The sequence below is a fragment of the Pleurodeles waltl genome, chromosome 4_1 (genome assembly GCF_031143425.1).
Source record: "Pleurodeles waltl isolate 20211129_DDA chromosome 4_1, aPleWal1.hap1.20221129, whole genome shotgun sequence".
Lineage (NCBI taxonomy): Eukaryota > Metazoa > Chordata > Amphibia > Caudata > Salamandridae > Pleurodeles > Pleurodeles waltl.
This window is the reverse complement of record NC_090442.1, coordinates 922,880,667-922,893,902: the sequence shown is the minus strand read 5'-3', so window position 1 is coordinate 922,893,902 and position 13,236 is coordinate 922,880,667. Positions and strand designations below refer to the sequence as shown.

The following is a 13,236-nucleotide window of genomic DNA, read 5'->3' as shown; positions in this document are numbered from 1 at the left end:
TTTATTTAGTAAACCAGACAGCGCAGTTTGGTTCAATAAAAACATCCACAGGACATAAAGAAAGCTTCCCTGGGAATGCATTTCAGCTGTTGCTTACAATTGGCTTTGTAGTTTGTAGCTCACATTTTCTGCCTTTCTATTTGCTGACTTTATTTGTTTTAGGCTGTCCAAGGTGGATTTCTCCCTCCCATAGAGAAAAGCCTTTTCACACCAACTCCTCTTGTATTCTTCCATGAATGGTCCTTTCAGTAAACAGAGTTGTAAATCTCTGCACCACTCCACTTTACACCACTCCACACCACTGCACTCAATGCCACTGAACTCCATGCCATTTCACTGTAAGCTACACTACTCTATGCCAATGCACTCTACTCTACACCATTGCACTCTTTGCTACTGCACTCTACATCACTCCAGTCTAGGCTACTCCAATCCACCTTGCACAGCTCCACTCTATGTCACTCTACTCTACGCCACACTGCAATCCATGCCATTGCACTCTATGCCAATACACTGTATGCCAATGCACCTTACTCTGTAACACTCAACTCTATGCCCCTGCACTCTATACCAATCCACTGTACACCACTCTAATCTACTCTGCACCACTGCACTCTACACCACTTTATTCTACGCCATTACACTCTACACCAGTCTATGCCACTGCACTCTACCCTGCGCATTCCACTCTACACCACTTCACTCTGCTCTGAAACAATCTACTTTATGCCACTCTACTTCACTCTGCATTACTCCACTCTATGCCACTGCACTCTACACCACTCTACTCTATACCACTGCACTCAATGTCATTGCACTCTACACACTGCACTCTATGCCACTGCCTGTATGCCCCTACACTCTACTCTGCACCACTGTACTCTGTGCCACTCTACTCCAGTGCACTCTACACCACTGACTCTACAACACTTCACTCTCCACCACTGAACTCTATGTCATTCAACTCTGCACTACTGCCCTTTATGGCAGCGCACCCTAAACCACTCTACTGAGCATCACTGCACTCTTCACCACTGCACTCTGCATCACTCCACTCCACACCACTGCATTCTATACCACTGCACTCCATACAAGTCTACTTTTCACCACTACAATCTGCACCACTGCACTCTACTATACACCACTGTAATCTATGCCATTGCATTCTATGATGCTGCATTGTACGCTGCTGAATTCTATGCTGCTGCACTCTATGCCACTGTACTCTAAGTCACTATACTTTGCAACACTCTATGCCAATGACTCCCTGCCACTCTATGCCACTGCACTCTACGCCTCTGTACTTTACTCTACACCATTCCACACCACTCAACATCACTCTGCTTTGTAACACTACACTCCACGTTACTGAACTCTATGCCATTCTAGTCTGCACTACTGCATTCTATGCCAATGCACCCTACGCCACTCTACTCTATGCAATTCTACTCTGCACCACTGTATGCCACTGCACCCTGTGCGACTCTACTCTGCGCTACTGCACTCTACACCACTCTACTCTATACCACTGAACTGCACTGTAGGATTTTAATCTACATCATTGCATTGTATGCTGATGCACTCTATACCATTATACTCTGCTATTATCTTCTCCAATACACTGTATACCAGTCCAATCAACTCTACTCCACTCTACGAAACTCCTCTCTGTCACTTGAATACACAACACTCAATGCCACTTCACTCTACAACACTCTGGTCCACTCTCTGTCAATCCACTCTACGACATTCCACACCACTCTCCTCTATGCCAATAACTTTTAGCCATGCTGAACAGAAGCCATGGCTAAAACACATTGGCAAAGCATAGACAAGACCTGGTGACTTTTCTAGTGCTTGTTCAGTATGGCAAGCACATCAATTTCCTTCCCAAAATCGGTTGCACTGTCCCTGCTTCAATGTTATTTTGTTTACGTTCTTGGACAATTACCGTTCATTGGGAGTCTTGCATTCGAGTCTGTAGCGTTCCACAAAACAATCATTTTACCAAAAAACAGATTTGTTGGAAGAGTAGGCTTCATAAAACGGCTCTGACAGTTTCGGGTGCTTCGCTTACCTTCCTGAGGCACGACGCGCAGCGTCACGCTCAACCCTGCGTCTTTAATCAATTTCACAATATCCGCATGCGGCATGCTAACGATGGATTGACTGTTCACAGCTAGGATCCGGTCTCCCACCTTCAGCTTTCCACACCGATCAGCAGGGCTTCCTTCAATAATCCGCCCTATTTTATGCGGTACAGCTGGAATACAAACAAACTCATTTGAATAAAAGTACCAGCGCAGTATATTCGAGCTAAATGTGCCGTTCAATATATGTTTAATCTAAAAACTGAACATCACCAAATAGTTGCATTTCAAAACGCAGGCATCTAGCAAAGCTTCTAAACAATACCTACTTTAAAGTTCCTAATAAAAATGTACAAAAGACTCACAATGAACTCAGTCACAACACAAACATATTCGAGACGAATAGCAGCAGCTGATAGTTCACAACCCCAAGGAACAGATACTGCATTGTACAGTGCAGGTGGGGCAGCTCATTCACATGTAAATCTACAGCTATCCAGTACAGCAATGGTTATTAACCTATGCTCTGGAGACCCCTAAAGTCCATGAAGCCTACTCAGGGTGTCCCTGACTTCTTAGAAAATTAAATAATATTAATGGTGTATAAAAGTAAAAAAGTAAAACGTAAAGTTGAACATATTAAAACGTTCTGTAAATGTAAAGGAACTGGAAATTGAAAGCTAAAATTGAAGTCAATATCTTCAGATTGAACACTTGGGAGAAGTGCAAGTGCATCAAACATATTACAATATGGATCAGGAGTGAATTTAGGAAAGCTCTAATCTTCTCCTGAAAATTAAAATTTTGATTTTCTTTTGTTTGTCAGTTGAGGAAAATATTTACTAATTTGTGTATTTGTTTCATGAATGCTTGTTTTTGTATTTTTTGTGAATTGCTTTGCGTTTCAAATTATAAAAAATGCTTAGGCTGTGGTCCGGACTAGCTGACCCGAACATCAGGCGTTTTCAAGGGAGGCTGGAAGGGTGGGGGCGATTTTTATGTTAGTGGGGGCCAGTTTTGAAGCAATGCAGCTGTTTTAAAAGTACAGCAGAGTTCCTTCTATATACAACAGCTCTCAGGCAAAAATAAAGGTGCCAAGTTAACTCCTGTGATTAATGTACCTGCTGGAGAAAGATCAGGGTTCTGTATAGTGGCAGATTTGACTAATCTAAGGTAGTGCAGAGTGTGAATATGCCTGCTGGAAAGAATATGTACTTTGCAGATCAGAGAACAATATTTCATGTGCATAGCTCATTGGGATACTGCTTTTGTCACAGAGCTTCATTTGTTACTGTGCAGCTCATAAATTACAATCATAAATTAGCACAGTGAGCTATGAACTGCCATCAAGTAGTTGCGTGCAAAGTACATGGTACAGGTTAGAAAGTTATGGTTTCTTTCCAAGTCTTCTATTATCCTAACTTTGTTTAAAAGGGTTTGTTTTTGGTAGAAATAAATTATTAGTAAAGTCAACCCTAACCACTGTGTTAAGTTCTGAATTCTGAGCGTATGCTTCCTCAGACCAAGAACTCCTAAAAATCACCTACCAGTGAAGATGACATGTGAATCCTACACCTTGTAATCCCCTATGTCAGCATTTTCTATACACTGATTTACACACATATGATTCATTGTCGCTGTACGTGTGTGTGTTGTAAAGTTCTCCAACACCACACTGGTAAGACAGGTGCTGTAAAACAAATGAAATACATGTGAGAGAGGGGCTATGGAGAGATGAGAGGTACTGTTAGAGAGTGATGGTGAGGGAAACATTGAAGAACCCCAATAAAGAATGCTGTATTCTGGTGCACTGTAAGATCATCCTTTACTATACTTTAAAAAATGAATACAATTGAATATAATTAAAAATGTGTTGCAGAATGCACCATTTTTATCATTTCTTCCAAAATTTTCATGGTGGGGGGAGAACACCCAAGACCCATTGTAGCCGTCAGGGTCTCTCTCTATGCTCCCCATGGAGGCTGGTCTGACAAATTTTGCCAAGGCTGCTTTGGGTTCCCAGTCCGGCCCTGGTCCTTGGTTTCCAAAATGACTCAGTGAGAGTACCTGGATTTAATTATTGAATCAGTGGGGTCTCCGGATTGCAGTAATGATTAAATAGGTTGACAGAAGTCAAAGGGTTAATACCCATTGCACTACAGTACAGAGAAATTAAAAATTACTCCCAGTGACATGGGGAATTAATGTCTGGGACTGAATTTACCATTAAACCACGCCCAATTCCAAAATCCACTGGGCTTAGCACATACATTTCCCACCTGCTCCGAACAGGTGGTAAATGTATACTTTTGTCTGAAGGTGGGGAGAAGATAAAGAAGATTTAGGAAATAGGGAAGGGAAAGGAAAGGTAAATTCTGGCGGAGGGGAGCTTTCCTCTGTCAGAAGTAAAAGAGTAATTGAGGACCTCAAGCAATTTTGTTAAATCTGATTTGGGTCCACTCTGAATCAGATGGCGAAGAATCCTTAAGGTAATTCTGCTCTGGCTAACTCATAATCAGGGCTTAAGAATCAGAACATCTACAGAATATTTTTTGAAACTTTTACATATTTTACCTTTCGGGCCTTTACTCAGTCTCCTGCAAGAGTGGGTAACCTTTTATTTTTAAAGGAAGTGGAGATAGCTTCAAATGTGCAATCTACCTGCATGAATGTCTCTTAGAGTATCTAGGGGTCGCTTCCCTGATTTACCCTTCTGAATCAGAAACAAAAACGTGGAAAGTGCATGTGGCCCCTCAAAGGGAATGGGAGTTTGTGCAGCATGGTGGGATTGAGGTGCACTGGCGAAGTTGCTGCATCTGTGCCTTGGAGCTGGACTGAGAGTAGAGGCTAGTGTTTAGGGCAGAGGTCCAATGGAAAGGTTGGTACCAGTATCTAAATGGCTGGAACCTGGCTGCAGATTAGTATTGATGTGCACTGGAAGAGCTGTTTGTGGGTGCACTACTGAAAAAGATGTAAAGATTTCGGGTACAATTGGGACATCATGCGGGTCTTTTTTGCTGGAAAAGGTATCACAGTGAGAACGAGGGTGCTAAGGAAGGACGGCACCAGTAACGTCAGTTCTAGGTAACATTTGGACAATGTGTATAAAAAGAATCAGACACAAGAAGAAAAGTAATTCGCAATAAAGACAATGCACTATGAAACTAAAACAAACTCCCCGTAACTCAATAAACATTATCAATCAGTTTGGTTGGTAAATATGTAGCTTAATAGTATCAAGCACTGGCAAAGTCAATAGGTCTTGCCTATAAAAGGTGATTGGATAACCGATTGGCATAGTACAACAAAAATAAAATACAAAATGTTCGCAGGTGCATCATGGCACATGCACATGCAAGGGAGGTCATCTTAGAATGTTTTCACTTTATGAGGGAAAAAGCATTCCAAGATGGCTGTACTTTTGTGTGCATGCATGCTCCAGTGGCCATTATGGCTTTTTAAAAAGTTAATTTTAACGGTATGGGGTGGTCAACAGCCTGTTGAGAAAAGTAATTGTTCTAATAAAAAATGACTGTTTGTGCTAAGGACAAGAAGAAAGGGAACTGGAAGCAGTGTTCAGATGGTGTGCTGCTGCATTGTAAAAAAAATTAACAATATAAAAAAGAAAACAATGAAGCACGGAGAAGTGGGGAAGAAACAGATGTGCAGGAGAGTGTGGGATGGTTGTGAGAAGATGTGGAAGAGGGGAAGGAAGGCTATTCCATCCAATGGACTGCTAAAAGAAAAAATGAAAAAGTAGTTCCCTCATGTCAGCAGTGGAAGGGTACAACTCATCCAGTCAAAAAAATGGAAAGGATGAAATGCTCTAGGGGCAGGACAAAATAAGAATAAAGAGGAAAGCCGACAAATCAAGAGCAGGGAACTGTGATAAACAAGAAAGCTATCCAACCATGAACAAGGGTCTGACCCAAAGGCCACTTTGTTTTACATTGTTCACAAATAGATCTTTGACAACTAGCAATTAGAGCTGTCCGTAGGTGAGAATTAAAACAATAGGCTCTCCTGCACCTTGTTTGAAGTTTCCACATTGTACTGATATAGACTACTCTGATCAAGGGAATTAAGTGCCAAATGGTTCCTTGTTATATGAGGGTCATTTTCAGTCATTGTATTTTTTGACAAACACTTTTCTGAATAGCAGGACGTGTCATCATACTTAAAATGGGAAGAGCTAAACTACAACTCACAGACTCCATAGTAATGTTGGCTATGAAGGGAGTGCTGCTGAAGATGAGTGTCATAATACCAGGCTTTCTGGTAGCTATTTGGCACACACACTTGAACCAGAATAGCGTTTCTCTGTAGGAGGCAGGAGATGACCTCTAGAGCATATTTCTCTACATAACTGTTGGGCATGTCTTTGCTGAGGGAATTTTCCTGAAACATGTTGCTTTTTCCTCCCAGTCTTTACTAGCTCTCTGTGCTTGACCTTAGGTGCTTACCCACTGTCTGGCAGTGGGAAATTGAGTGTGCCCATCCTACCTATGATAGGAAGGGGCAGGTAAGGATATGGTAGAGGTGCTGTACCCACGAGGGCCCTGTGAAACAGGTATACCACAAACCTGGGGTGGGTACAGCCCTGGCTACTAGGGGGACGTGCACTGGGTGTGCCACCCCCTTAGAAGACTCTGTTAACCATGTCCTAGGCCTATGGAAGAGGCATGCAGGGGCACTAGCGTGCCTGCGCTCAGGGTGGCAATTCTAATGCCGAAGCCAACTCTGAGCTGCCTTACGCCTCACCTGGTGGGCCTTGACTGCAGGACTGGTGGTAAGCAGAGGGCAGGGTGTGTATATAAAGGGATACCCTGTCCAGGTAGGGGAACACCCCCATGTGGGTGTTTCCTACCTAAAGGGGGGTCAGCAGCATCCATAAGGGTGGGACGGTCCTCTACTAGCGGCTGTGAGCCATGAGCACTGTCCCCCTGCATGGGCAGGAGATAAGTGAGCATGCATGTTCTCCCCTGGAGGGGAGGTGGTGATGGCCAATGTGTATGGTTCTGCCTCCCTTTTGTCTGGATCTAAGTCTGATGATGCGAAATGAGTCATGATCTTCAAAAAAGTGTGACCATGAGCCCCACCTGTAGCCACCAGCTCAAATTAAGTACTGGCCTGACTGAAGGAGAAGATGGTAGGGTAAGGACTGATCTTGAGTTTAAGTTGATTCCAGAAGCTTGAAACTTGCACAGGAAAGGCATTTTACTTGAAAAAAACAAACCTATATAAGGGATTGTCACCAGATGGTCCTTGGCTAGATTTGGGATTCGTAAGGATCAAGTTCCTTTTGAAGGCATGACATGGTTTATCTCGTCATTCTAGAGAAAATGTGGTGAAAAAGGCAAATGTGTTTCTTTGTTGTAAGAGTGGACTATGGAGGCAGCTTGTGTTTGGGTTATCTTTAGTGTGTTCAGACGGTGCTCCTGAAGACAACAGTAGTCGGAAAACCAGACGGTTGGGGGTTTGAGAGAATATGTTGAGAAAGTGAGCCAATCAACAATTAGAAAAATCGAGGATAATCTGGAATTGATTGTTTCAAAAAACGAGTTACTCCTGGTAACTACTCAACGATTCCTCATCAATGTATTAACCATTTAGTTCCATCCGTGTATTAACCATGTTGTTCATGGGCTCCAAAGTAAGCCTGGATGCATGGATCCATGCTAGATTTTCAGGATAAATGTTGACTTTGAATATGACTTCCATTTCGAATAACTGTAAGTAAATCTATCTTGCATGCATATCTTGCACCGAAATCAAAGCACACTAACCCACCGCACAACATTGTATCTGCAGTGCAATATTCCATTAAAGTGAACTTATATGCCAAGGGCCCTAACCACTTAATTACACTGTGCCATTCCAGGAACACAAATTCAACACATGCAGGGATTAAAGGGACACTACCCAACCACACCACTTTGAAGTGAAGTAACTCATCAATCAATAGGCACTAACACACCATATTGCACCATAGCTATGTACTTCCACAGCACTGTTGTGCACCTTTGAAACACTAACTGACCACAATAATCCATTCAAAATGACCCACAAGATGGCAACACACTGCAACCATAAATCTCTAACTCACCCTTTCAAAATACATGTCACAGGAAACAGTAAAATGCTCACATGAAACAAAGTGTTGACTCATGACACTTTCTCCATGGGACACACACTATTCCACCTACTTCACTGCACACTAGGTAGGCTTTCATGAAATAGCAATAATGTGTTTAGTGGATTTTCACTACAATTATTCTATCATTTGCTAAATTCACCTGGCAGTGTTTGCCTGAAAATTGAGTGCAAGAGCATACCTCAAATTCAAAAGTCATTGCAAGTACGATTCTTGTCACTAGTTGACAACAAAATGTGTTCCACAACACATTTTCTGCATACAGTGTTTTGGAGGAAATAGTTTTGAATTCATTTGTTGCTACAAATTTTGTTTTGCAACTTTCACTTAGTGTGAAATTCCTGACGTTCACCAGCGTAATCAAAATTCCATGCAGGCCTAAAGCTAGACGAACGTATCGCAGCAGCCACTAAAGTCTGAAGTACACCCTATGGACACTTTCGATCCATATTTCCCTTATCCCAAGGGGCCTTTGCTCATCACACTGAGGGATGGTCCTAGCAACACTAAACCACCACCACATGCTTAAGTAGAATGCGTAAAATGAAATATCTTTTAGGGAGCCAACACATCCCACTTCACCCTAGGACTCCGACCTGTCAAACAGCATTCTAGAGTTTCAGGATAACTGTTGTTACTAACCCACCACTTTCATATGAAAAGTAGGGAGAATACCCACCACATTAAACTGTATATTTGGTACAGAAATCCATTACACTGCACTGAATTTGAAGTACTAATCTCGCAAAATACACCGCAGGATTGTAACACATTACATTGCACTGCAACTAGAGGCACCAAAATACCGTGAGCCATTGTTTTGATACTGTCACCCACACTACATAGCAGCTTAGGCATACAAACCTAGCACTGCATAGCATCCAAGGAAAACTAAACTATCACATTGTGCTTCACCCTAGAAACAGTAATCCAAGATCCTCCATAACAGAACCATGACACACAATACTGGACTCTAATCTAGTGCATTGTTCATTATCCATCATTCACCATATCCAACATTTGTACTCACCAAAACTGTAAACGCCTTTTAATTAAGGAAGGCATCGAAAGGGGTTGTAATTTTCACAGGTGATCAGCAACAAGTTATATTTATGAATTGTGATTTGTCGGAGAACGATCTACAATGCAATTATGTATATACAATTTCTTGTAAGATATTATTTTTCTAGAAGTGTAATGCGGAACAGTTCTTCCTGAAATATTCTGTTATGTGCAAATGCAAACAATAGCTCCTAGGATTATTAATCCACCATACTCGCTTTAGGGATGCTATCATAGCAATGCTAAAGTACCATTCTATGTCCTACTTACCAAGCACACTGCACCACACCCTGAGAACACTAGCTCAATTCATGGCCTAATAGCTCTGTGTTAATCGACCACACTACAGCACATCCTACTGAAACCAATTTACTATATAATGCACTTTTCTTGGATTACTAACGTGCCACATTGCATCCAAGAGAATCCTCGGTGATTTGAGTGGCTATATCATATTGTGGTGCAGTGCATCCTAGAGACATTAAGGACTATCTGAACTCAATCACAGCCCAAGGACACAATCCTATGCTACAGCAGAATATCGTACCATTTTAGGCTTACCACCAACCCTACGGGGAGTTTTAAGAGCACTAATCCACAATACTGCACTGCACTTTAGAGCACTGAGCTACCACACTGGACTACAACCCAGGGACCGAGATAAAGCACACTGCACTGCATGCTGCAAATGGCACCTTTCACAATGCACTGCCTAGGGTCCAACCAGCAACGGCCACAGAATCCTGTGGACAATAATACCCACACACTACTGTGTCCTACTGATAATAACCCATCGCACCGCATTCATAATAAGACCATTAGCCATCACATTGCACTGCATCTTAGAACACACACCCAGCTCAAAGCACACTAGCCTTTCTGGCATTTCACACTGATTCTCATGGTACGTAAACTCACACACCCAAATCGAACCCTACGGACACTACCCAATATCATGCCCTGTATCCTTAGGAACACTTATTATCACTTTTCCCTCTGGACAGGTCGCCACCCCCTCACATCCCCCCATGTTGTAACCCCTTATAATAGTTTAAGAACAAATCAGGATTATAATAAGTGCAAATTGCACATCACAGCAGTTTTTGCCCAGATGATGTTTAAAGGGTATTATTGTGTTATCTTCAAATTTGAGGCTTCCTAAAACCAAAACAAGTCTTCGCATTTGCATAGCACTTTCTCTAGGGCTACAAATTACCAAACTCTCACTCAAATTAACAATATACTGAATACTGAAGAAGTTATTGTCAGGTTTGGCTGCAGGGAGATTTAGCTCTTACTGCAAGCTTAATGCATAAAAATAAGGGTTCTGCGCCAGTGCTAGGAAGAAAGGGCTGTTCCTTAGTTGTGATTGTTGTTCATTCTTGGCCTGCAAATGTCAAGACCGATAAAGTCAGTTTCAGTGATGCATCAGAATATGCCTTCCTGTCTTTTCGTCTGTCTGTAGGGATTGTCCAGCTGCCTTGTGAGTGTCACTTTGTTGTCGCCGTGCCCAGCTGGAGACACGAGTTACAATCGGTGTCATTTGTCATGGTTTGCTATGTGGGGCCTTGCTATCATGGCCTCCTGTCTTGTAAAAAGAAAATCTTTGAACAGGGCGTAAGTATGGATGCGTCTGTTAATGGCTTATTTACTGGGCAATGACAACTGCAGTTCCAAGGGGAGGGTGCATGTTAGTATATGTACTTGTGGATGAAAAAGGACACATTGTTGTTTTACAGTGGTGTGCCTTGTCTGTGATTTTTAAGTATGCTGTGTACCTTACTACAATTCTTCCTCCGTGCAGTCTCATAAAAATAATGATGATACAGCTGGTATTAGCAGCTTCAGAAATCGTAGATAGTTTTGTGTAGTATTAGCATTAGTCAGTTCTGTATGTATGGCTCTAGTTTCCCTTATATCGTACACAAAGAAACCATCGAAATTGTCAAGCGCTTCTGTTTTGTTTGTAGCTTGAGTTCTGCAGCTGCATTAGAAACAGGCATTATTTGTGGCCTGAAAGTACTGTTATGCCACTAATTCTCCGTTCCTGCTCAGAAGGAAAACATAAATCTGTTGCCCCTTGTAGAGCTAGTTTTAAATTTAACTGAACAGATGACAAGTGTATTTTTGGTGTTTTTATGTCTTCCCCTTACTACCTTGTAAAACGAAAAAAACAGCCACAGCTTATCACGGATCACTACTGTTGTGCCTGATATGAAATGTTGTGGTCTTTTTAGGTATGGCTACAGACAACTATACCAGTCAAGACCTCGTGCCATCAATCCTTCAAAAATGTGTAGTGAGTAGTACAAAGTGAGCGTGGGCTTCGGATTGGCCCTTTTCAGCCATTACCTTTGTTGTGTTTTTCATGACTTGCCACTGCTTGGAAGGCCCGCCCTTCAAGCCATAGCGTTTCTGAAAAGGTTACATTGTCCCATGTGTGCTCCCATTAGGTTTTGGTAATGAGATGTGAAGAAATTCTCTTGTTAAACTTGAGCCAATGTGTAATCTTCCAAGTATTTTCTTCCCTAATATGACATCATTTTATTGCTGGTTTATGACTTTTTTATTTAGAAATGGTGTGCATTTTCGACTCATTAACTTGTTCTAAAGGCACAGAGCTACTCATAAATCTTCTTTGCACATTCATTTAATTTTCTTATTCGTGATTACATGCTGTTAGACCTTCAGCTTTTTTCATTCAGATGGTGAAAATGTACTTACATTAGCATTTTTAAGGATGCAATTAAAACTAGTGGCCCTCTGTCAATAAGATCTGTTATGCAACCTTTGGAGTGCATGCATTTTATGTACACCACTTACAACGCACATTTCATCGTGTGACTCCTTTTCATAACACCCTTCGTTAGGCACAGCATAACTTGACTACTCTAGTGTATTTATCAAAAGGGTCCTACTCCCATCTTCCACACTCTTATATCCAAAGATGTTGCTGTATTATGGAATTTTCCTTCCAAGGACGACTGGATGCAACAAAGGAAAAGTCACCCAATTATTACCAACACTTGCCATCAAAAATACATGGCGCATTGGACTTGTCGCTGCTTGTTTTAATGCTTTTGAATGTGAGACAGCAGTGCTCTATTCTAGTAACGTTCAGCAAAAGTAGAGAGAGCCATCATTTTCAATCTCTAAGCAGGGCTGCATATCAGGAACCATGGGCATCCACAGAATTTTTTTTCAGGGGGCTGCGGTCCTCGGCATCCCGGACGGTTTTTGGTGGGGCTGCAGCTGCACTAGTGCAGGTGGCGTAACACTGCGGCAGCCGTAGTGTAACGCTGCACTGTGAGCCTGCACACCAGTCTGTACCTAAACCGAGGGGGGGGCAATTGCCCCCCCCAAACGGACACCCATGTCAAGAACCCCTCACTTCATCCATTCTATGAGCTAAAGGTTACATACGTCTGCCATATACGCAGGGGCCTCTGTTTGCGCATGTGTTGGCGTGTGTTTTGCCTTGCTTATATATTATGGCGTGTTGTGCTATTATGTGTGTCTCCTAGACCAGCCTTAGAGCAACTCTCAACGAATCTGTAGTTAGGCATCATTTCAGGCATTGACTATGTGTTTTAGTCTACTGCTATTGTCAGTGGGTCTCCAATCTATCCACTCAACTCTTTGATAGATTGTATTGCTGCTGAGGCAATACTCGGCTCTGACTCCTGCTTATTGGTATAAATAAAACCTGCAATCTAATGCCATCAGAGAACTGCTGTTGTACATGACTTGATGGACTATGTACTGTTGTATTTTTTGTTTTTGCTCTTTCTTGGCAATGCTTTCTATCCTCTGTAGCTCTGTACAAACTGAACATGCACTCCCGCCACCCTTTGCTGACCTCTTTTGTTTTTTTGAGGGGGTGGCTCTGGTAGCTCCAGCTGCTGCCTTTGATAAAGAAAAACTGAAATG

The 13,236-nt window shown here is 42.2% G+C and overlaps 1 protein-coding gene across 10 annotated transcripts in view; it reads right to left on the bottom strand.

Annotated features, from left to right (window-relative positions):
* MAGI2 (membrane associated guanylate kinase, WW and PDZ domain containing 2) overlaps nucleotides 1-13,236 on the bottom strand; it is a 2,755,167-nt gene that overhangs the window by 158,535 nt on the left and 2,583,396 nt on the right. For all 10 annotated transcript variants that reach the window (XM_069229701.1, XM_069229700.1, XM_069229695.1 and 7 more), the window contains one exon: nucleotides 2,078-2,263. In XM_069229701.1, coding sequence (XP_069085802.1) covers nucleotides 2,078-2,263 — 186 coding nt within the window. The remainder of the gene's footprint in view (nucleotides 1-2,077; nucleotides 2,264-13,236) is intronic.